General features: G+C 41.9%; 2 protein-coding genes across 4 annotated transcripts in view; both read left to right on the top strand.

Moving 5' to 3' along the window:
* KIF21A (kinesin family member 21A) overlaps positions 1-11,337 on the top strand; it is an 86,930-nt gene extending 75,593 nt beyond the window's left edge. For all 3 annotated transcript variants that reach the window (XM_058805740.1, XM_058805741.1, XM_058805742.1), the window contains 6 exons: positions 834-1,014; positions 1,363-1,527; positions 2,215-2,332; positions 5,155-5,325; positions 8,133-8,332; positions 10,091-11,337. In XM_058805740.1, coding sequence (XP_058661723.1) covers positions 834-1,014; positions 1,363-1,527; positions 2,215-2,332; positions 5,155-5,325; positions 8,133-8,332; positions 10,091-10,184 — 929 coding nt within the window. In that variant the 3' untranslated portion in view covers positions 10,185-11,337. The remainder of the gene's footprint in view (positions 1-833; positions 1,015-1,362; positions 1,528-2,214; positions 2,333-5,154; positions 5,326-8,132; positions 8,333-10,090) is intronic.
* A 1,550-nt stretch (positions 11,338-12,887) lies between these two features.
* The window catches only part of LOC131558099 (sucrase-isomaltase, intestinal-like), a 60,398-nt gene continuing 48,808 nt past the window's right edge, over positions 12,888-24,477 (top strand). Inside the window, exons 1-4 of the mRNA XM_058805706.1 lie at positions 12,888-12,927; positions 15,676-15,910; positions 16,365-16,467; positions 16,554-16,699. Of these exons, the coding sequence (XP_058661689.1) occupies positions 12,891-12,927; positions 15,676-15,910; positions 16,365-16,467; positions 16,554-16,699 (521 nt within the window). The 5' untranslated portion in view covers positions 12,888-12,890. The remainder of the gene's footprint in view (positions 12,928-15,675; positions 15,911-16,364; positions 16,468-16,553; positions 16,700-24,477) is intronic.

Here is a 24,477-nt window from a genome sequence, read left to right as displayed (position 1 = left end):
ATTGCAGATCTTTGATCTTGGTAGTTGGTGTTTTAAAGTGGCAGACAGGTCTTGCTATACTTACCTTCATGCTATCATAACTGGAGTCTATACATGAAGCTTTCTCTTCTTCCTTCCAGTACTTATTTCAGTATAATTGTATATCTAAAATACCTGGAGTGATACAGACATCGTGCAGCAAGGAGAGTTTCTTGTTCTTGCCAGTAGGGTTGAAGATTTCTTGAAAACTTCTGTGCATTTGGGATTTTAATACATAAAAGGTTGCAGTATTTAAATTCCTTGGCTATGGAATGAAAACAGTGACTAAAGCACTCTCTGCTGGGACTTTCAGAGGCCCCCAAAACACTGAAGAGTTTGGGTCCCTTCTCACCTTTGTAGTTTTGCTGTGGCACTCAGAACTCAGCCATGCTAAGTCTCAAAACTCATCCTGAACTATGTTTTTGATAATGAATGATTGAATTAAAAATTGGATTATTCCCTTCATCTATCATCACCCACACTTTACAGCCTCTAAATTGTCTGCATTTTCACTTCCCTTGAGATTTTAATCCCTTTTAAAATGCTTTGGGAGCTAATATGCATGTCTTGAAAGCACATTTAATGATCAACCTTGCTTAGTTTTGATAATGATAGATGGATACCTATGTGTATTTCTAAAGAACTACTTAATTTAGCTGTGTTTCTGCGGTGTCTACAGAAATGGAGGAAAATGTATGAGTGCAAATGAATTAATGTGCTTTTAAAAAAATTAACAGTTTAGGAAAAGCATGAGATTTTTCAGGATTTTTTGATTATTGTTAATATTTTTCCCATTTTTGTTTGTCTTTATTTAGATCGTACCTGTAAAGTCTGGAATTTGGTAACTGGACAAGAGATTATGTCTTTAGGGGGTCATCCAAATAATGTGGTTTCTATTAAATATTGCAACTACACAAGCCTGGTCTTCACAGTTTCAACCTCCTATATCAAGGTGTGGGACATCAGAGATTCTGCCAAGTGCATTCGGACGTTGACGTGAGTATGCTGAACCTCAGGTGCCAAGCATTCAAATGAGCATTCTTATTTTTAGATACATTTTATGATATTTAATTCAGTATTGCAGTACAGTGTAACATAAGTACACTGTTGGCAATGTTTCTTTACATGTTCAGGCTAAGTCAGTATAGGACGCCAGTAATCTATGGGAACACAAAACAATTTGCTTATAGAGTCTTATCAGATGTTCAGTATTCATAATTGGCTTATAGCCTTTTTTGCTCAGTGAAATAGGTTTATTTTTAGAGAGTATACAAAGTATGGCAAACTAGCTGTAGAATTTGGGGGTTTTATTTTTTTTTCCTTTTTCTCCTTCTCTGTACTCAGGTCTTCAGGCCAAGCTATGCCTGCTGATGTGTGTTCAGGAAGTACTAACAGAACAGTTGCTATCCCAGCTGGAGAGAACCAGATCAATCAAATTGCACTAAATCCAACTGGCACATTCCTCTATGCAGCTGCTGGAAACTCAGTGAGGATGTGGGACCTGAAAAGGTACAGAACACCAGCCAAAGAGAATGTTTTTAGGTGGTTACATGTGCATAGGCAGCAAAGTTGTGCACATGACACAGTCAGTATAGTGTTTCTTCTATATGGTAGTGTCCACACCTGGGCAAAATAGGGTATCAGTTACAGATCAGCTAATCCATCTGTAGTGGTTACTGAGATAATGATTTTCTCATGTGTTAAGGTTGTGGTGAATCATTTCAGTAAAAATGACTGGGAAAACACAAGGTTTTGTTTGACAGGCACTACAAAACACACTTTTGTAAGGTGAGGATGGGAATCCTGACTAGTAATTGTTGATGAGATGATGGAAGCCAATGGAAGTAATGAAATATAATATGGGGTTATGATAGCTGCACTATAATTACACTTTTCCAAATAGAACCTGCTCCCAAAGAGTGCATTCAAAGTACAGAAAATACTTACGAGGGGACTGATTAATCTTTACTTTAAAATGTTCTAATTCCTATTTTGCATAAGTAGAGGGGTTTTGTTGTGTTTAATGTAGATTTAGTATTTATCCATGGATATGAACAATAGAGTATAGGTAAACAAGAGGATGAGTACTGAAGACAAAGGGAAAATAAAACAACCCATTTGTCACAAGCTGTGCTATGGACTGTATTGGATATGTGAAAAATTAACAAATCCTCATTTCTTCTCTTATCCCTAAAGATTTCAGTCTACAGGAAAGCTAACTGGTCACCAGGGTCCTGTTATGTGCCTTACTGTCGATCAGATCTCCAATGGACAAGATCTTATTATCACTGGTTCAAAGGATCATTATATAAAGGTAACTTGGCATATCAATCAGCATGGGATGCAGGCTTCAGCAGAAGTGGCTCTCATCTACACATTCAAAATGTGATAGCCAAAATGAAAATTATTTCACCAGTCATGGATCATGAATAATATTCAGTCATAATACTTACCACTTCAATACCTTTTTTGTTTCACCAAGAAATATGGATGCATGGTTGTCTCCAGTTTAGTTTTTTCTTAATCCCCATTCAATTGGATGTCAGATGTACAAAGTCTTGGAGAAATATTCATAACACCTACTTTTAGGTAACATTTAGCTCTTTATCTTAAGTCAGTGCCTCTCTTCTGGAGTGCAGACCTAATTGTTTCACCAGAGACACCCTGTGTGTTCCTCATGTAAGAGAGTCCAGGGTTTAGCCCAGGCTCGTTCTGAAGTGGGGAAGACAGCCAGGTCAGCACTTCTCAGGCAAGGTGGCCAATATACTTTTCTGTTTCTTGGAGTTGTGATTAATTTACTCAAGGCTGTGGAATCTGTTTTTTTGGGAGGAGGGGGGTTTTTTATTTGTTTGTTTTTGTTTTTGTGGGGTTTTTTTGTCTCACATCAGTCAGTGGCTATTTAAACCTACAAGCTCCTGTTTCTCAGGGCTACACCCAAATCACCAGACTTAATAAATTGTAGATCATCATGTAAAGGCGACCCTCACACTGCAAGAATGTGTGATGCATGAGGCCAAAGAGAATGGGCAAGAAACCCTAGCTTGTTATGAGGGGATAACCTTCTGTTCTTCTCACACACTGGAGATGAGTGTATGAACACAGCTAGGGGTGGAGCAAGATCCAGAACCTGTGTGAGCTTTCTCACTGAGCTAGGCTTTCATTTTTTCATATTATTCTGTAATTCTTGGATGCTTGGCTGGGCACTGTGCCAGATGCAAAAAACTGCCTGGGAGGTTGGTGCACAGTTGGACAGTTTGGGCTGTGGATTTGAATCCTCTCAGCAATGTCCCTATGGTTAGAGGCCAGGGGATTCTTAGGCAATGGGGAGACAGAGGCAGACACTCTGAGAATTACTTCTCTGCACAGTTCAGAATATTGGTTTCGTAATGAGCTGCCATCCTGGCACAGTAATGAGGGAAGGACCTCAGTGAGAACAACAGGGTGGGATCATGTAATCCAAGTTTGTCATGCTGTGAGCTCCTGAGACAAGCAAGGAGGTGGGAGGGCTTTTGGAAAACAAAGCTGTCAGCAGCAGAGAAGTTTATCTGTCCTTCTTGTCCTTCCTTTCTGTGGCCAGGCTACATAAATCCTCCTAGGTCTGCCTGACTCTTGACTTACATCACTACAATGTCCAGGGGTATTTCAGCCATTTCTGTGTGTTTCAGAGTAGTGTGTGTTCTCCAAAGTGAATATCCAGAATTGTCAAGCCAGCTGTGTATGAATTCTCAATGCTTCCATTCAGCATGGAGAAGAGAAGGTTATGTGGAGACCTCATAACTTGCCATTATCAGAAGGAGACTTACAGGGAAGCCAGAGAGGCACGCTCTTCATCAGAAACTGTAGTGACAGAACAAGGAGTAATGGGCACAGATGGAAAAAGGCGAAATTTATGTTATGATATTAACATGAAATTCTTCACTGTGTAGGTGGTGAGACACTGAAACAGGCTGTCCAGTGAGGTTGTGGATGCCCCAATTCTGGCAGTAATCAATGCCAGGCTGGATAAGGCCTTGAGCAGCCTGCTAAAGTGGGAGGTGTCCCTAGTACCGAAGAGGGTTTGGGACTACATGATCTTTAAGGCCCATTTTAACCCCTTAATAATGTGTGTTTCTCTGAATGGGTAGGTCTGTAGGGCTACCAGGCCTGGTGACAGATACTGTCATGTCACAGGAAACTACTGTCTTGTCTACTGAGTCAGTAATATTGGTCATCTCTAGGTACCTGATTTTTCTGGTTTATCACTGAATTTTTTGTTACAGTTGGAACTGATGCATGTTAATTGAATGTGGTAACGTATTTTAAAATACCTTTAGCTCACAAGGTATTATTTTATACTACCAAGCTCTCCCTTTTCTGCTGTCAAGCTTATTCATTCTAAAAGGCCAATAAAGAACAAATAATAGAGGATAAAGTTTGACATTTGCTTGTGAAACAGAGCTGGTGGTTTAAAAAGTTACAGCTCATCTGTTCTTTCAGCTCAGTCTCACTCGGTGAGTTCTGGTTCCCTACAATGCAAAATAAATCAGGATTGCTTACACTGCAGCAGCTCCAGCAACAAAGACCTGATGGGATTGATTATGGCTTAAATTGTTGAAGCAACCTTTCTTAAAGAGTTTGTTTTAACACCCCATTCTTGGAGCACAGACAAGGAGAGAGATCTGTCTAGTACATGAAAAGCAAGCATCAGTGTGTAACAGTATGTAACCCTTACCAAAACAACTTGTCCAGAAAAAACATATTAATGCCTCTTTCTGAAGCTACTTAGCTGTGCAATTCTCCCAGAGTGAGTTATGTTTCCCAAACTTACTCATGAACTTTGTTTCTCTAGCCCAACACACAGGGTATATATGGGCCCTTCCTGTGAAGCTGCTGTGTATATGATATTCAAGTAGTAGTAATTCTTCTTCCCAGAGCAGTCTTCTCTGAGGTCAGTGTAGTATTCCCACTTCAGGCAAGAGGTGGAAGAGGAGAAAGGAGTGGTTCTGGTAGATAAATTCTGTCAAATATACATCATGATACTGTGGCCTGTAATAAGACTGTAATAGGTTTTTTTTCCCTGAAGTTATTTGCTGCATGACTTTCAAGCAGGTTAGATGGCAGAAAATTTCATATAACATATTTTATTATTTATTTTAGATGTTTGATGTGACTGAAGGAGCTCTTGGAAGCGTGAGTCCTACACACAATTTTGAACCTCCTCATTATGATGGCATTGAAGCACTTGCTATTATGGGAGATAACCTTTTTAGTGGCTCAAGAGATAATGGAATTAAGAAATGGGATTTGTCTCAAAAAGACCTTCTTCAGGTAATGAAAAAAATCATGCAGCCGCTGTGACAGTCACGCTGTAGAACTGTTTTCAGGCTGTATAAATGTTCAGGCTCGTACAATGACTATTCACATAGACACTGGTGCTTTTAATAGGGAAGACATAGAGCACTGGCTAAGAAAGAAATGAATATTGTACTTGATCTTTACATGCAGTTGCTTTTCTCTTCTGTGCATGTAGCATCAGGAAATTCCGGTGAAGTGGTTATCCTGTTTTAGCTCTGAGTACATGGGGGTTGTTTTTCTGCTTCAGAATAAAAGCAACATTTGCCTCATCCGTGACTGGAATCACTGGATACTTGTCTTTGACAAGTTAGTAAAGTTTGGATTGGGAACTCATTAATGAGAAACAATACTTTAGATCAGTATACAGAGTATTTTCTTGTGAAGAGGTTTTACAGCCTATCTCACTCCACCCAGTCTTGGACCTTAGATCATCTCCTTATACAGTGCAGATGTTATGTATACAATGCACTCACAATAACACTTGCTCTCAGAACACATTTGCTGTATGTTTTTCCTTATGTAAAAAGGAAAAAAAGGGAGTGGGTGTAAAAGGACCTCAAATCTAGGGAAATCGCAATTTGTTTGGCATGAAGATCTTTGCTTTTTGTCTACCTGCTGTAAGCTGGTCTGTTCTTCTAGGTCTTATGAGAAGTTCTTGAGGTATAGTTGTGATTATTTAACTTGAAACTCAGCAAGAACTGGAAGGCAGAAAAACAAATACCAGAAGAGAGTGCTGGTCTTGCAGTAGCTTTTAGAGAAAGGAGGAGCATGCATTTAATATGCAGACTGATAGCAAGGAAATAAATAAAATTTTAAAATACTGGGACATGAGAAAATAATGGACTAGCTATTTTAAAAAGAAAATTTATATATGGGCATAATTAGTATTCCATAAATATATAAACTTTCTTGACCGTCATTCAAAATCATCCAGTTCAGTGCCAGTTCCTTTTCAGAATACTCCAAAGACTTCACAGTTAAAATAAGGATTCATAAATTTAGCATCTTACAGAAAATCTTCACTTGCCCGTACTGGGACATCTGCCCTTACATCTGTCTGTCCAGAAAAATATGCTAAGGATCTTGTACCAAAATCATAGGCACTGGAAAGATTTTGTATTCTCAGAGTGACTTCATTAAAGTTTTAAGGAGTGTCTTCACTCTTGCATTTTAGGCTCATTAAAAAATTATGCAATATGCATTTTTGCTATTGCAATTAATTTAACATCAGAAAGAATACAGGATCGGGGTGAATAAGTATGTAAATTGGACTAGCTATATAACTTTCCTTGTTTTCCTTTTGGTATATGGGCATGATTTCTCTACTTTGCCTTCCCCTGTTTGTTGGTTTGAAAATTAGAACTTGATAAGAATAATCTCACACTTCTTTAATTTCTATAAAATGCTGAATGTTTTCCAATGAGATGAGACTGAAGCATTTGACAGAACAGAAGTAATTTTTATTCATGGTCTTTTATAGGGAATGAGAAATGCTGTTGCTTTGCTAATCATGTGATAATTCAGAGTGGAAGGGCCCACTGGAGGTCACACAATGTAAAGTTGTCCTGCTGGTTCAAGCAAGGCCAACTTTGTAGTTAGGTCTGGGCTCTCAAGGCCATGCCCAGCTGAGTTTTCAAAACCTCCAAGGTTGCAGACTGAACAGCTGCTCTCCTTAATCTACCCAGCAACAAAACCTGAAACAGAGCCAAGCTGCTTTACAGCAGAAATGCTAATGTTGCATCAGAGGTTGTGGTTTGGCATACACATGTTGACCAGGTTTGATCCTCTGTAATTAATGAAAATCCCTTAACAAGCATGCTATTCAAAAGAATTTGGAGATCATTTGCTTCACTTGATGTTGCACATCCCAAGTCACAAAACCCTGCTGTGACAAAATTGGGATTTATACAAACCACAACCATCCCCACCCCCCTGCTGCCATTCCTAGTTTCATGGAATGCTGCAGAATCAGACTACCAGTGCTGTTGTAGCTGTGTATGTTATAAATGAAACACTAAGCTAAGTTCCTAGAAAACTGAATGTACTCCATTATGAGCAATGTAGCAAAGCAAAGCAATTCTTACCAAACTGAACCAGAGAAAAGCCACATTTGGTGTCCCCAAAAGACAGCAAATTTTGGCTATTATTTCCCCATATTTTTATTTTTCCCCATGTATTTATTTGTGAGAACAACAAAAGGATGTGGTTCTCAGCTGGTCTGTGCAGCATTTTGCTTTCTGAATGAGAACTAAAATGCTAGTGCCCTTCCTCAATAAAGAATTAATGTGTTTCTGTGAAGTACAACATCACAAAATCAATGTATAATGTGTAGTGGGAAAAGAGGAAAGAAAGAAGGCAAACACAGCTTCTGTCTTCCTGGTGTATTTTTGTGCAGTTTTTTGGATTTTCTTTTTATGTGTTTTATAGCAGTTACAGAGACTTGAAACATATACAGAGACCATGTGTTCAAAAATGCATTCAAATATGCATTAGAAAATATGCAGACTTTGCATTATCCTAAACTGATTTCTGTTCCACATTAGGTCAATTGTGCATATTAGATTTTTTTTCCTGTTTTGCAGTATTATTTCACAAAAACAAACACTCTTGGAAGTTAGCACTGTCCTTGCTCTAAAGGTGCAGAATCCACTCAGAGCCACGTAGCAAAACTGCTGCAGGACAAGGAATCAGGTTTACAACTTGGGATTTTTCCACTTCTGTGCTTGTTGCTCTGGAATTTTCTGCAGCCCTGTGAGACTGGTGTACCTTCTCTCTTTCAGCAAGTCCCCAATGCCCATAAGGACTGGGTTTGTGCTCTTGGCCTGGTGCCCGGGGTGCCGGTTCTGCTCAGCGCCTGCAGGGGAGGCACCCTCAAGCTCTGGAATGTGGACACCTTTGCACCCATTGGGGAGATGAAGGGACATGACAGCCCAATAAATGCCATCTGCACCAACTCCAGCCAGATTTTTACAGCAGCAGAGTGAGTTCTTCTCCATGCATCTTTTCTGTGTCCCCTGCTAGAATCCTGTCCATGCACATGTGTTTAGGGCATGTGTAACTCACTGCACAGAAAGCATCAGGAGACCTTGTCCAGTCCATGCCCCTCAATGCTAGTATCTATCACAGCCATCCCCAAAGTGGGGTGCTTGCACCCCAGAGGATGCACAGCATGACCCACTGGGGTGCTGGAATAAATGATTAGAACTCAGTGGTATGTCTATATAATTAACAAATACACACAGCAGTGTGGGTTTAAAAAAAATTTTAGTGGTAGGGGGTGCATGATCAAAACAAGTTTGGAGACCACTGATCTACAAGGATGGCAGGGAGAATTTGGCAGTACTTGAGACTTTTATAAGCTTGTCTCTGCAGTTTACTATTTCCTGGTGAGACTAATTCCTTACCTGTGCAAATTCTCCTAAGAGCCATGGCACATGGCTGTTAGTTTGTGCTTGGTTTGCTTTTAAGTGCTGGCATACAGCAGAAGCTTTGCAAGCCATCCTACTGTCCTGTAAACACCTTGATTTGAATATTTGTTTACTCAGTAAAAGTGAGCAAATTGGGAACCTGAAACCTCAGGGGAATTGACCAAGAGAAGTACCTTGTTATGGAGAATATAGTTGCAGGAGATGGCAACAGCCTCTTTGTGGTGTAGTCTGAGCACAGGAGCTGTGAAAGCTGACGTGTTGCATTCTTGTGCCAATTGTGGAAGCTTCTGGCCTTCTGAATTACAAGCAGGTCTTTCTGAGTCATAGCAGGATTTCAAAATTGCCAAGTTTTCATATTTGGGGGTCAGGTTTTATGTTTAATCACTAATAGGTAGGGGTGTAGAAGTCAAAGCTTATGTCTGTGTTTGCCTAAAAATTATTAATCCTTTTAGAACATACATGCATATGAAATTCTTTTTTTTTTTTGTCATTAAAAAAATTTCAGTCTTTTGGTATTTCTAGCAGTGGGCTTAAGGTCTAAAAAATTTAGATGGTTCCTAACAATTTACAGTGAAATGAAGGCACAGGTCAGAAAACACTTTTAACTGTCACAAAGTCTGCTCAGCCTGCTGGTTTCTTTTGAGGGAGCTGTGAGGAATATATGAATCAGTGTTGGCTAGTCACTCAAGTTAATGTTTATGAGAAATTCATGACTTCCCTTTCATGGAATAAATTGCTATTTAACAAGACTAACTCTTTATTTTACTTCTAAATTATAACAGCATTTTGCGACACATTTTATGTGATATTTTATTTACACATACTTTAAAATTGTGTAAATAGTGATTTTTTTCCAAAAGTACATAACTACAGTCTGGGCTTTTAAACATCAGCTCACTGGTATGTGCTATCTAGCAACTTGCCAATGGGTTTGGGTTTGTTGGGTATTTTTTGTTGGAGAGTTAGGACTTCATATTTTCTAATGGTTTTGTGCTTTTTTTACTTATGATAGACTGACACCTCTTTACTTTTTTAGGCATGAAGTCTTTATACATTCTTAGATGGCTAAAGGTCATAGCCAGTGCTGTGATAAGGTTAGGGAATCTTCAGTGTTGTACATGTAAAATTACGAAGTCTCCTGGAGATGGAATAACCCTTGCATGTCCATTAAAGAGCTGGTATTTTGCCAACAATACCTTTCTGAATAAGGCACTCAAGCTTTTAAGGAAGTGTCCCTGGCCCCCCCTTGGCCCTCTCTCCCTCCCCAGTGTACTCACAGTGCTCTAATACTGCTTTGTTTTGGTTTTCAGTGATCGCACTGTGAGGATCTGGAAAGCTCGGAATATTATAGATGGACAGATCTCAGATACAGGAGATGCAAATGAAGATCTTGCCAGTAATTGAAATTACAGGGGATAAAGGAATAAATTGATCGATTTGAGGTGCACTCTATGCAGTTTGCTGCATGTCTAGTAGTTAAACACTGATGACTGGAATGAACTGAAAATGCGTGAACTCTTCCACTAGACCTGCTGTCCTTAAAATATGTACTGTATTTAATAACCTCTTGGTAACATGCTTGAGTCTCAACAGTCACATGTATCTCTATATATTATGGCTGAATTTGTGTGCATATGTAATACTTGCAGTTTAAATTAACTGGAATTCAGTCTTCTGTAATGACCATCTCAAAATTATAACCTGAAATATATAACAAAAGTGCTCTGCTGTATTTCACTCACAAGTATGATCAGCTGTTTTGCATTTTAGGGTAACAGAGGAAGGAACGTGTCCCAGGAATAAGCCTTTGATCATGAGAGGCAGTTTCAAGATTTTAAAGGTCACTTACACTGTTGTTAGGAAAGCGGAGTGAATAATAGATGGGAAGAAGCTGTTAACAGTACATCTACCTGACATGGCTGTATCCTGCTAACAGCAAATGCCATATGATTTGTGTGTTGATAGCATATAATCTGTGTTGACCAAAGTTGTGCAGCTGTGTGTACTCTGTGCTCAGGACTAGAACACAAATGCCCACAAATGGCTATGTTTTGTGTTTTGCCTATGTTCTGCAATGACTAGATGTTCATAATGTCATGATAAATATATCTTAATCTATTTTTCTTACGGATTTGTTTCTATCATCTCACATTTTCTTTTTTTTTTAAGCAAACTGTCTTTCCTTTTTATCTAATTTTATATGCTGCTAAATGTATTTTAAATACACTGTTTTGCAAACCTTGGCAGTTACTTTGAGAACTGAACCACGTTTATTGGGAAAAGCTATGTAAATAGATGGTTGTATAAAGAAAATATCTTATCTTGTGCCTGTATGACTTTTGAAGCTCTTGGAACCTGGATATTGAGGGAGGTTGTATAATTTACCCAACTGCTCTGAATATTAATTTGTAAATTCTGCACATTTTAAAATTTTATGTAGATTCAGAAACAGTGTTTGGATATTGAGGTTTTTTGGTTGTTTTGTTTTTATTTTTCAGAAAATATCAGTCTGTAAATTATAGCTTGTGTAGGTAACAAATAAAGATGTGAATGTGAACTGCTTTTTTGTCTTGTCCATCATACTTCCTTATAAAAAATTCACTTCCTTTGCAAAGGTGTTGAATTCAAACCCACAGTTTTACACTGCAGTAGAGTAGCTTGGTGAGCACCATAGCCCATATATCCCATGTCTGTGTTCTCCTTGGCCATTATTTGTGATTTTATAGTACTTAGGAACCTTAGGGGGATTCCCTCACACTTAGTACAGTACAAACATAAAATGAAGCAGGTGACTCCTGTTCGTATGAGATGACACCTCTCTTGCCTTATTGCATATGGTCTGTCAAACAAGGAAAAGTGCTGATGCCTCTTACTGATCTTGGAGGAATTACTTCCTTCTCTGCTCAGCTTGAAAGATGAAAATGCTGCTTGCAATTTGAGGTTACCAATCTGTTCCAAGTTTTGATGGAGATGGGCGATGAATGATATATATTGGTTAAAAACAATGTATAAATTAGTTAAAATAAGCAGCAGCACTACCACTTAGTGTTTGTCTATCATGCTTTTTAGCTACTCAAAGGGTATAGACACAAATTATTTGGGACTATGTGACAACCTTGAGCAGATTCCAGTGGAGAGTGGATTTACACATAAGACTCACATGAGAGGCTTTTTGTGGAGGGTCCCCATTCCCCTTGGCCCAGCAGGTGTTGTGCCAAGCTACACAAATGATACCAACAGCTTGGTGACCCCTGTTTTTGGGGTTGGACACTCATGGCTGTGGGTGCAAGATTCATATGAATATTGTGTTTTGCAGCTGCAGGACAGAAGCCCTTGCAGCCCTGGGAAAAGCCTGCCCTCTGTCCAGCTGCTTGACTCTGAGCACATGGGGCTGTGTGACCATGGCCTGAGCTGCAGATCTTCCTCTCCAGTGATGCCTGGCACTGCATATATTTAGTTTGGCTTATTTCCTGATAGGCACTAATGTTACATAATGTAGTCATAAAAAATATTTAGTTTTAAATGTTTTTTTCTTCCAGAAAGATATTCTACCTAAACCAGGTCTTACCGTAGAACAAAGCTTTCACACTTTTGCTCTGAAAGTTCATGCCATCAAGTGCTTGGAAGAAAAATGTCATTTTGTAAAGGTCACAGTATCACTGTCTTGTTTTAATGGAGAATTCTTTGACTGTTAGTTTTTCTCCAAACTTCATCTGTGCTGTAAACCCATATACATGATAAAAGATAATATGAAATCAGAAAAAGGTAAGCACTGGACTCCCATGTCTGAACATGTTAGTGTTAAATAAAAAACAAAGGTGGTCTCCGAAAAATTAATTTTCTAAGAAGTCATGGAAAAATCACATTTTCCTCTCAAAGTTGGAATTCAGAAGTTGAGCAAAGTGTGTGGAAAAATTAGACTGTATCTCACCTTATCTGCTTAGATACAGTCAAGGTCATGTGTAACAAATAATCTCATTAAAGATATGAATTCTAAGAACATATTTGCAATGCTTCTGATTGTGTATCAGAACAAGTGCTTATCCTGCCCCTGACTTGTATAAAATGCTTCAGACTGCCTGCACAAGTCCTCCTTCAACCATGGCAAGGATGAGGAGCCTGTGTTTCTTGGCTGTTGTGCTTGCAGGTAAGTACACCACATTTGTATTTTGTCCTAAGCTTCATAAGCAAAATATAAAAGTGCTAACAATAGAAGAGCTGTTAAAAGAAATTACTGTTTTCCATAGAAAAGGAGAGAACAGGCATGGCACTGACTCCACCTGAGGTGACTGTGGGAGGACAGCAGAGCTGACTTGTTTAGAAATATGCCCTAGTCCTACAGTGCATTCAGCACTTGGGCACCAGCATAGTCAAAAGGGAATCAGTGGGATCATTCAGCTCTGAAGATACCTATTGCTTTGTTAGGGGTTTTTTTCTGTAATTTTTACTCCAGCATACCAGAGGTTAATTTGGTCCAGAGAGTAGTAAAGGGAGAATACATATTATTTTGTTGCTGAAGGATGAAACCTCTGCAGCAAATGCCTTTGAAATGTACAGATGAACCAAAAATGTATATACTTATACTATTAAATGAAAAACTGTGTGGTAATACTTCAATTCCTTCCTTATGCCTTAATTTTAATCCAATTTTTCAAAATTAAAGTGAAGGTTTTTAAAAATCAATGAGGATTATTTTTCACCTATATCTTTCCAACTGCCTTTCTTTAGCTTCTGTTCCCATGGAAATTATCATGAAAAAGCAGCAAGTAGCCATAGGTGTTGCTATATATTCAATTGCTTGTTTGGATCTAGTCTTCATATGTTTACAGACATGAGCTGTAAATACAGTAAAAATTATGGTTTTAAAATTATTTTTAAAAGTAGGGAAGGAAAATTGTATCTTCCCACTTGCTGTGATCACATTTGTACTACAATAGAAGTAAATCCAGGAACAAGGGATGAATAAGGTTGCAGCCTTATTCAGCTGCTCACACCTCCAAGTCTTTGTTTTTAAAATTTGCTGGAAAATGTAAGCTTTGCATTAATGGGAGAAAAAATGGAAGAAATTTCTTGGCTCCTACTGGGGGAATGTTTTTTTCCTTTGAACTAGGTTAGTCATTCACAATCTCGTTCATAAGAAGTATTTTGAAAGTATTTTACAATACAAATTAGTTCATAAAAGTCTCCCACAAACCTATCCTGTGTAAAATGACACTACATTAATAATCTGCTGTAGTGTGTTCAGTCATACTCTTCTTGATTTCAGCCATGAAAACACTAATGCTGCATTTGACTCTCACTAGAAAACACACTCCAGACCAAAATGAAATGTAATGGGTTTTGTTTATTTTGTGCTCCAAGAAGAAATAATTGCGGGAGTGCAGAAGGGTATTCATATTCCTATTATGCTTTGGATGAAAAAGAGGATAAGAATTTATAGCTTTTGTATGTGATGTATCATGAGGGGTGAATGCTGGACAGAGAGCAGTCAGCCTGTGGGACCTGACACTCTGCCCCACCAACAGAGGTGGAAACCAATGCTGCCTGCCCAGCAGCTGGTGCAGGTTAACAGCCAGATAATTCCTGTTAACTCCAGCCTCCAGAAGATGATAATGAGGCACGGTGGCAGTGAGCAGTGAGCTCTGCTGAGCAGCCGGGGAGCATCAGACCTGAGTGTCAGATGTTCCTGTCTAAAAGGGGCATGAGAGTTTGCTCAAAAAAAATGTAGGTGGCACTCCTGCTTTTCTGTGTTCATATCCCCCCACTTGGAAATCAACTCTGGCATTGCAGCATGATGGCATTCTCTAGCAAAAATCTACTATTTAATTCTGTAACTTTTCCTAGTATACATAATTACTGCTTGTGCACATCTGCTTGTAGAATTTTTTCTGTGGAGAAGCCCAGACTGCATCAGCAATCATGTTTTAGGCTTTCAAGCACACAACAGTCCGCATAAAAAAAAAAAAAGAAAGCAGAGGTATTAGTCATTTTGTAGAAAAGGGCAATTATCGTTCAAGTAGATTTAATCTTGGAATATTGCTGTAATGACTAAAATTACATAAATTAACTTCAGAATAAGTATGCTGCCAGTGATATGCCTGCTCTCTCTGAGAATATTTACCAACAGCAGTTTGTCAGCACAGCAGGGAGCTGGTCTTGTGGTCCCCCTGCTCTTCTGAGGCTCTCAACCAGAGGGCTTGACTTGCAGCTGTAAAAAGGGCAAATTTAGCACCTTACTCACAGTTTCTTTTTCATGATGATTCTGTGAATGACTAATATATGCCTTTTACTGCTGGCATCTTCCCTTTACTCATAATCATACCTATATTAAAACAAACTACTAATACTATGTAGATACAGTTGTCATATGATACAGAAAAGAAACCCAATATGAACATACACTCACTATTTTTCTATTTATACCATACAAGTACATGTTGCTTGTCACGTACTTGTATCTGTAGAGTTAGAAAACATCTGTGAATAACATAATTATACAGAAAATGTAACATTTTAATATTGATAGCAGTCCTTACTGAAGGCTCCCTCCTGCTCTGCCAGCCTGCAGTGTTGCTCTCATGCCTCACCAGCAGCTTCATTATGCTGCTATTTAACTTTGTATGAGTATTTCAAGCGAGTCGTGCTTCAGCTGAGCACAGGCAGCTCTGAGTGCAGAATAATGCAGACCCAGTGCCTCGGCTTGTAAAAGAAAGTGGCTGCTGCTCTTGCTCCGGTATGAGCCGGCAGCTGCTCGGCCAGTCCTAGTTCATGGGATGATGGGTACCAGCCCTAAGACGGGGAGAAAGCACATCCAGAACCAATAATATCTGAGGTTTGCGGTGCTGTGGGGTTTTTGACACGGTTCCCTGCTGCTCTGAAGGCTTTTCCCCCACAGCCCTGGGCGGGTGCCTGGGCGAGGAGCAGGACGCGCAGTGCCCCAGCAACGTGGCGGTGCAGAAGCGCATTGACTGCCACCCGCAGCCCGGCGCTTCCCGGGAGGCCTGCGAGGCCCGGGGCTGCACCTGGTGCTCCAGCGATGTGCCCAACGCTCCCTGGTGCTTCTTCCCGGAGAACAGTCCCTACGGCTACGCCCGCAGCGGGAGCCCCGAGCAGACCGACAAGGGCTGGAGGTGAGTCCGTGCGGGAGGCTCCCCGGGTGCTGCAGGCCGGCACTGCCCCACGGCCGGCGCTGCCGCCCCGGGCGCTCTCCCGAACACATTGCCCCGAAAACATTCCTTCCCCAGGGAGGGAAAGGGACACCCTTCTCTGTGCATTGCCATAGAACTGGGGCTTGTGCTCTCGCCACACCTCAGGTGAGGAAACCAGGTGCAGGCACAGAGTGCTCCCTCCTGCCCTGGCAGCTGTGTCTCAGACTACGAGGTCTCCTTTCTTTGGTGGCCTCTGTTTTATCCATTAACATCAAGGAAGGCCTAAACTGGCCTCAGGGATTATCTCTCTCAGTAAGTCAATGATTTATTTTTAAAGAGCTGCCACAGAGTAGCTGGGTGGTTCCCCTGGCCTGCCCGAGGGTGGTCTCAGCCAGTGATCCCTCGTGGTGGTCACCAGCACGTGTTTGCACTGCAGAGTCACGCTGAACAAGCGCCAGGCCTTGTCCCTCTTCGGAAATGACATTTCCCCGATCGTCTTTGAGGTGGAGTTCCAGACCAAGGACAGACTGCGGTTCAGGGTGAGTGTTTGGGGGTTGGAATCATTTAACCAAAGCACTGCATGATAAGGAGTGATCTGACCTGCCCCCTGCTCACCTCGCTCTAGCTCTACGACCCCAACGCGCAGCGGTTTGAAGTCCCACTGAAGATCGATGGCCCCGGGGTCACTGCTGAAGAAGCCAACTATGAGGTGGAGTTCTCCGATGATTCCACACACTTAAAGATCAAGAGGAAGAGCACTGGCACTGTGCTGTGAGTACTACACATGATTCATATTGCTTTTTGTAAAAATTAGGTGTGATGAGGTGAGCACTCTTTACCTACACCCTGTTGCTTGTGTCTGTGGGACAAGGGCTCAAAGGATGTGGTGTAAATGCAGATTTGTGCCTTGTCCTGGAAGGACTTTCATTATTAATGGGGGTATGTGCCCGTGTAACAGACAATTATCTATGTGCATGTATAAAAGTTTATGCAGTAAGTCAAAAAACTTCTGAGGCTACAATTTCATGGCTTTGGATGCTGGTAAACTCAACTCATCAAAGCACTGAGCTAAGATTTCTGAAATTTGAGTGTCAGGAGCTAAGTGCCAGATCTCCTGACACTCTCCAGCAGGCAGGTCTAGGGAGGTCAAAGCAGTGGAGGCTGTAAGCCTCAGATTTCCACTGATGTCACTGAGTGGCACTGGCTCTAGTTGTCGCTCTGCAAAAATACCATTTGTTTTCTCAAGCTAGTACTATAAGTTTAACTTCAGCAAAAGCTCCTCTCACTAACAAATGTCACCAGGTGTCATAATTTCCCTTTTCCTTGGCTTCCATCAACACATCTCTAGTGCATAATGCTACTTAGAAAGAGAGTCCCAATCAAGGTGCATTCCTGGCAGCTGCTTTTAAGAATGCAGCAGTGAGCAATTTAAGGATGGCTTAACATGAGTGATGCAAATGAGACCATACAGCCCCAAGAATGGTCTGCAGGTGGAACCATCATGCTGGCTTTTTAATGAGCTGACCATCCTTTTGAACTACAGTCTCATGGCATCTCTTTATACATGTCACAGTCAATTCTGTAAAGTCTTATTTATGCAAGCTATTTTAAATGCATGCATTATGCATTACTCTAATAACAAAAATAATTTAATTTCTCATTAGACTTAACAGCTCTGTGTAAACAGTGGGGTTTTGTTAAAGGCTCAGTTTTCTTCTTCTTCCTGTAAAGGCTTATTAATTGGAATGCTGGTGTAAGGGGTGAATGCATAAGTGCCTAGCTCATGACCCATTCTCATTCAGCCCTCCCCACCTTCACCCAGATCCCAAGGCTTTAGCCAGGGTTGGTCAAACTTGAGATGTCCCAGCTAAGGGGAGGGACTGCCATGGAGCAGATGCAGGGTCTGCCAAAGGCACAGCTCCAGTGACAGGCAGAGGGACACAAGTCAGGAGAGGGACACAACCCCACTGAGCAGGTTTCCAGGAGGGCACATTCAGTGCCCTGCTGTGGGCCTGGGGAAGCCTCCTGCATTCCCCTCCATCTCTTTGTGCAGCAAGGCCTGTGCCCAGCAGCAGCAGCAGAGGTGTGGGTGCAGCTGTGCTGTGCTGCAGAGCCCAGGGAGGCAGAGGGCAGCCTTGGTTTGCAGCACTGGCACAGCAGCAGCAGTGATGCTCTGCTCTCCAGCATCCCCGTGGGAAATTGTACACTGCCTCCAGGCAGGTAAACGAGTGCTCCTGAAACCCAGCCAAGCCCAAAAAGAGGAAATTGTGGGTGAATATAATGCACAAATAATGGACTTCTATCCTGCAAGCAGTGGCAAGGCTGCTCCCAAAATATCATCACCAGCAGAGACACAGGATTTTGTGTACAGAAAGGGAAATTGTATGTTCCTGGGAATTCTGGTTTCATGTGAAAGGGCACAGCCAGTACTGTAGTCTAAAGGATCCTGTCAGGGAGCCATTCCTCTCACAGCTGAATGATATTCAGTTTAGTTGTATTCCCTGTGTGAGGAGCAAAAATGCTTCCCCTTCATTTGTTTGCCTGTCCATCCTGTCAGAGTGAGGAAATGCAGGTGCTCAGAGATAGCTTCACAACCTGTCTTAGAGGGATTTGCAATCTCCTTAGCTACCAAAAGAGCTGTGCAGATGGAATCTTTCACAACAGGAAAGCAGGTTATATATCCTGGCCTAAAATCTATGGTTGGCTGCATTTACTTTACTGGGAGGATGAGCCCTCAGCAATCAGCATTATAGGAACATTCCCATCAGAGGCTGCACTTGACTGCCTGGGTCCAGGGGTGCACTGGTGGCATCTGGCAGGCTAAGTAGATTTTCATGTTAGTTCAACCTGCCCAAAGGCAGGTTTGAATGCTGAAAACCAAATATTTTCCTTTGGGTTCCCTCCAGAAGTGGGAGCAGCTGCTGCAGGGCTCCCAGGCACCGAGCTGCACAGGTGGTGGTGTCTGTGCCCAGGCCAGGTTAGGGCAGGCTGTGTGTCCCTGAGAAACAGGCAAGTGCCTGACACCTGGAGGGACTTCAGCCTCCTGCTTTAGGATGTGAACAGCAATGGCCTTCCTGCCTCAATGAACAGCTGAGTCAATTGTTGATTTCTGTGTGCACACAAACACTGCTCAGAACAATCAATGTGGGCAAATAAAACCTCTTCAACAGGTGCTGCAGTTGCACTCCCCAGGTGGGGGTGGATAATAACTTGTGTCTGCAGCAAACCAGGTCAGGGGTCTCTCCTGGACCTTTTAAATATCTCTGAGGAAAACTTCCCCATAGTAAAGCAATTCCAGATCCTCAGAAATCTTCTTTCCCTTATGCTTCTTATCCCTCGCTAGCAGAGCCATGCTGCTGGCTGACCTACCCCCCAAGAAAGCCTAAATCCCTCATGATGCCCAGCATGCTCTGGCACAGCTGACAGTCCGCCTGGGAAGGAAGCAGCCTGTCCCAAGCAGAAACACAGTGTAGGTTTGGGTGGCTGTTTCAAAGCCCCCACCTGTGTTTCCCTGCCCTCCTTTCCAAATTGCAGTCTGTCCTTCCATCCCTGGCTTTGTGCTGGGAAGCAATGGGGTGTCAGGCTCCTGTCTGTCTGCTTGACAGAAAACCCCATCCCCACTCTGGTACCCCTGTGCACAAAGCCTCCTCCTTGTGAGGAATGATTTCATTCCACATTAGAAATGCCGCAGGGGAGAGGCAGAGGAGGCTTTGAGTGTGATTTAATGGCATTTCTCACACTCACTGCATGCAGGGAGACCTAGCTGAGCTACCCAAGGAGGGCAGGACAAACTCAGGGCTCCATGTAATCACAATAACAGGGGAAGGGAGTAAACTGTGTGAGGGGAGAGACATTAACAACTGATTGCAAACCTCAAGCAGAGCCAGGAGCAAGAATAAAAGGCCAAGTCCTGCTACATTTTCAGCTTGCTCCAAGCTAATCAGCTGACAGCTGCTGCTTTGCCTGCATGGGGTGAAAATTAGACAGAGTCATGCAGGGAGATGATCCAGGCACTGCTGGGGGCTGCTGGGACCAGGAGCTCTTGGGCTGCCTCCCTTTGTTCTCCCAGCAATGCCTCTTGGCTTACTCCCTCTTACTTTTCTCCTTCTCATCCACTGCTGTCCTGTTCTCTGTCCCATCCCATCCTGCCTCCTTCTGCTCTGCTATTCTCCCTCTCCAATGTTCCTGCTCTTTTCCCACTAGCCAGGCAAGGTCCTTTACTGTGCCAGTAGCTATCCAAAGCCATGGGGGTAAAGAGGTGCCATGTCCTCACATTCACTAGGCAGATGCCAAGGGGATCAGATGAGACACAGCAAAGCTTCTGCTCCCATCCAGAAGTCAGGTGCTTTATCCTTTCCACAAGAAAACCAGAAACCTGCATCTGATTTAAGGCTGCAAGTCACAGTTCTGAACCATGAGGGTCAGGGACTAGTGCATGAATCTCCTGTCCCAGAGGAGAAGCTCCCAAACTACCAGCATTGTTGGGCAGTGGAGACTGCAGAGAGCCTCTTTTTACTCCCATCATGGAAAATAAGGATTTGGCAAAATTGGTGTGGTCAGTGGAAAAATGTTATGTCCAGAGATTGGCTTTGTTTAGTAAATCTTTGGTAAATCAGAGATTGGCAGAGTTTAGTAAATCTTTGCTTAGGATATCCTGGTTGATCTTGCAGCTCTTATGGGAAGCTGTCCTGTTCTTGGCCAAGACCCTACATTAGTAAAACAGGAGAGAAAATCCTGTGTTGTACTAAGGCAGGTGAGCAAGCTAAAGAGCCTGTGGGTTGTTTTGTGGCACCTACACTCAGGTTAAGCACTGTTCTCCTTGCTGCTCCTGCCACACTGACAACAGCAACCACTGGAGGAGGTGCTATCAACTGAGAGCATGATGGCTCCAAGAAAGCACAGATTTTCTCAAAAACACAGTAAATGGCTGGGAACTGTGCTTTAAGACAGTGATAAATAACAAACACATGCTTGTTTTGCAGTGTGTGATTACTCTGTGGGACTCATTGCCCCAGGGCAGCATTGGCACAGGAGGCCTAGCAGGATACACATTCAGGCATAATAAAAAAATCATCTGTAGGAAAATAAAACTCCCAAATACTTCTGTCTCCATGCTTCACAACATCAGTTAATTCTATGAAAACAGCCAGAAACTTCCTCCATAAGCAGATTATTGCAAGACTGACTCTGAGTGACATCTTGTGCCTTCCTTTGTGATATCTGGCCTGGGCCATTGCTGGAGACAGGCTGCAGAGGGATGGACTACTGATTTGATTCTCCTCTTTAATATCCTGGCTTTTCCTTCATGATGTCACACACATAATGGAAGGCAGAACATTTTTTTTTGCAAGCCAGATAGGGACTACTTTCTATTAAGCATTTGGAATACCTCATTTGCTATTGCACTTGGGAATATACTACACAAAAAAACTAATAAAGATTTTCCCTAAATTCCAAAAAGGCTGCTGTAGAGTTCAGCTGCCTTTTTTTATTTTTAGCACAGACACCACTTACCACGAAGGTGTTTTACATAGGCAAGGCTATTAGAATGATTTATAATGCTATTGTCATAACTGCAGTTTTGCTGGAAGCAAGGGGAGGAAATTGTATGCATCACGGATAGAATGGGCTTGTCCCTAATTTGTAGGAGCCATTATTTTAGTCTTCTAATCATTAAGATTTATGTTACCTAGCCAAGAAATATTGTAGGTATATCACTTACCAAGTGTTTTTCAGAGCAAAAATTAAGCATTGTATATCCAGTGAGTTATAGGACATTTCCTGATATCACACAATGAATACAGTAGAAGTAGAGCAGAAATGTGTCAATAACTGTAAATATACTCTGCACTTCTTATTTTTTTATAAATGTCATGTTTGTGGAAAATCTGCTGATTATTCCTGCTGATTTTCTCCGCCTACTTGACAAATCACCTTTAAGTAAGATAAACATATCAAAATTCATTCTTGGTGGACCTTCTGCACTCCAGTGGTGTCCCAAGAGTTACAGCTAATAAGGAATACAGCTGTTGTGAAAAACTGTTATGGTTAAACCCCAGCCAGCTGCCAAGAACCACACAGCTGCTTGCTCACACCTGACTGAAAGATGGAGAGAATCAGAAGGGTAAAAGTGAGAAAACTCATGGGTTGAGACAAGAACAGTTTAATAACAGGGAAAAAAAGTAAAAGTAGTAGTAGCAATAATAATATTATTATTAATAATAACAACAATAATAATAACAGTAATAATAATAATAATAGTGTAATTAAAAGGAAAATAACAGAGATAAAACCCAAGAAAGAAAAGTGATGCAAATGACAACAATTACTCACCACCATCTGACTGACACCTTCCACTCCCTGAGCAGCAATCTCCCAGCCAACCTTCCTGCTAGGTTGAATGCTCACATGAAGCCATATAGTATGGGATATCCCTTGAGGCCAACTATCCCAGCTGTGTCCCCTCCCTGCTACTTGTGCAGCCTCCTTGCTGGTGGGGCAGTGTAAGGAACAGCAAAGCCCTGTTGTGCTCTGTTAGGAATTGTTCAGCAGTAATTAAAACATCTCTGAATTATCAACAGCTTCCAGCACAAATCCAAAACATCACCCCATACCAGCTGCTATGAAGAAGGTTAGCTCCAGCCAAAACCAGCAGTCAGTGGAAGTATTTTTAGCAATCTGAGATCTGGGCTCCTTAGGTGATGCTCCTCAGCAGCTCCAGTGTGCTGAGTCAATCAGTTTATTTGAGCTTCATTTGAAAATAGAGTGTGTACTCCCCACTCCCTAGGGGGCTTTAGCACTTTATGGGCAGCCTGTGCATACTGTGGTAGCCCAGGCCCTCTGGAAGGGTGTGCCCAAGCTTTGCCAGGAGGCTTAGACTCCCTTTTTGGGTAGCTGTGGGAAGTTACAACTAAATTTGCACACAGATAATATATGGGGTGGTCTGGAGGCCAAGAAAAGCAGATGTTATAGAGGATGTTTTCTCCAAGTGACTGAGGGCACCAGTTGTTTACAACTTCAAATAATGAGCTCAGTTCTCCAGGATTCCTTGCAATAGGAAGGAAAACAAAAAAAAAGACCAAACTGCTCCTGACTTAAAATTACTTTTGAATGTCCAGATAATGCACACTGCCTGTCCTAATGATGTATCATATCTGTGTCCCAAGTCTGCTCATTCTGGAGCTTGTGTCAGACCACCTTCAGAAGTGCCACCAGCTGGTTGCTCATGGCAGGTGAATCAGTGCTCTGGGCCACTGCACACTCTGCAGCCATTGGCCTCCAATGAACCTCAGCAGAGTATTGTTCAGAGAGGTAAATCATCATGTCCAGTTCATATTACAAAGGGCTGATGATTGCACTCCTGAAAACCATCTTGTACAGCCTTTTAGTCATCCCCCTCAACATTGTGACAATGTTAGTCATGAGCTTCAACATGAGCAGGATGTTTTATCTATCTGCTTACTCACCTTCCTTTTAACACTGCTTCCTTGGTCCACTCCAGTTATGCTTCATCCTGATAGCCATGGCTTCACTGCTGGTGTGAGACTAGTTCCCTTGCTGGTCAAAAATGTTAATTTTTACAGAGACCTTTTCAATCTGAGTCATTCTTTTTTTTTCCTGATAAGAGGTTAAAAAATTAGAGTTTTACTCTTTAGTATAGTGCACTGTGTATGGAAGAAAAGAGCAGCTTTTATCAATCAGACTCCTTGGACAGGAGGACTGCTCAAAGACAATGGGCCAGGCAGATGTGTGGGGAGGCTGGTTTGTATTTCCATGGGCAGGAGTGCTCCTGCCACAGACACACTAACAGCTTATGACTTTCAGCAGTAAATGTGACTGCAGCTATTACCTCTTGTGCAAAAAAGAAGGGTTCTTGTCCTGACAGACTTTGCCTTGTTTAACTTCTATCAGGGGCTGCATTTTTGACAGTGAGCAACTGTTCAGCTGTATTTTTACATTTTTAAGACCCCTTCTGTTGTCCATCACAGTGGTTTTATGGTTCATAAGACTCTTGAAGGAGAACCATGCAAATTCCTGCAAACATAATGTCATTTTATGCTCCCTCCTGTTTTGTTCCTTCTATTTGCTTTAAGCCAGCAGGAGGGAAGGTGGGAGAAATATGACATTTTCTTTTATTGCATCCAAGGTTTTAAGGAATGTCATATTTTTTTTCATTTAAATGATTGCTCCTTGCCAACACTACCTGAGCAAACACATAAAGTAGCACAACAGCTACCATGGTGTGCTGGAGAGCACAAGGGCTCTGGAAGCTGCTTGGAGTGAAGGCAGAGAATAGTGCCAGGGGAAAACCTGTTCATGCTTTCCTTCAGATGGAGATGACATAATGATGCCCAGAAAAAAAAAGAGAGTCATTACCAGCCTTTTTATGTCATGGTTAATGCTATATTTAGTGCATAGCTATGCTGGCATGCAGAGGTCTAGGGAAGGACAAGGCTGATGGGGAGCTGTGCTGGTGGGGGTGGCAGCCCCAGGGAGCTGAGCCATGGAGGGGTGCAGAGCAGGGCACTGTTATGGCAATGTCATGCAGA

Source organism: Ammospiza caudacuta, chromosome 5, assembly GCF_027887145.1.
Source record: "Ammospiza caudacuta isolate bAmmCau1 chromosome 5, bAmmCau1.pri, whole genome shotgun sequence".
Classification (NCBI taxonomy): Eukaryota; Metazoa; Chordata; class Aves; order Passeriformes; family Passerellidae; genus Ammospiza; species Ammospiza caudacuta.
The sequence above is the reverse complement of the archived record's forward strand: the minus strand, read 5'-3'. Positions and strand labels throughout refer to the sequence as shown.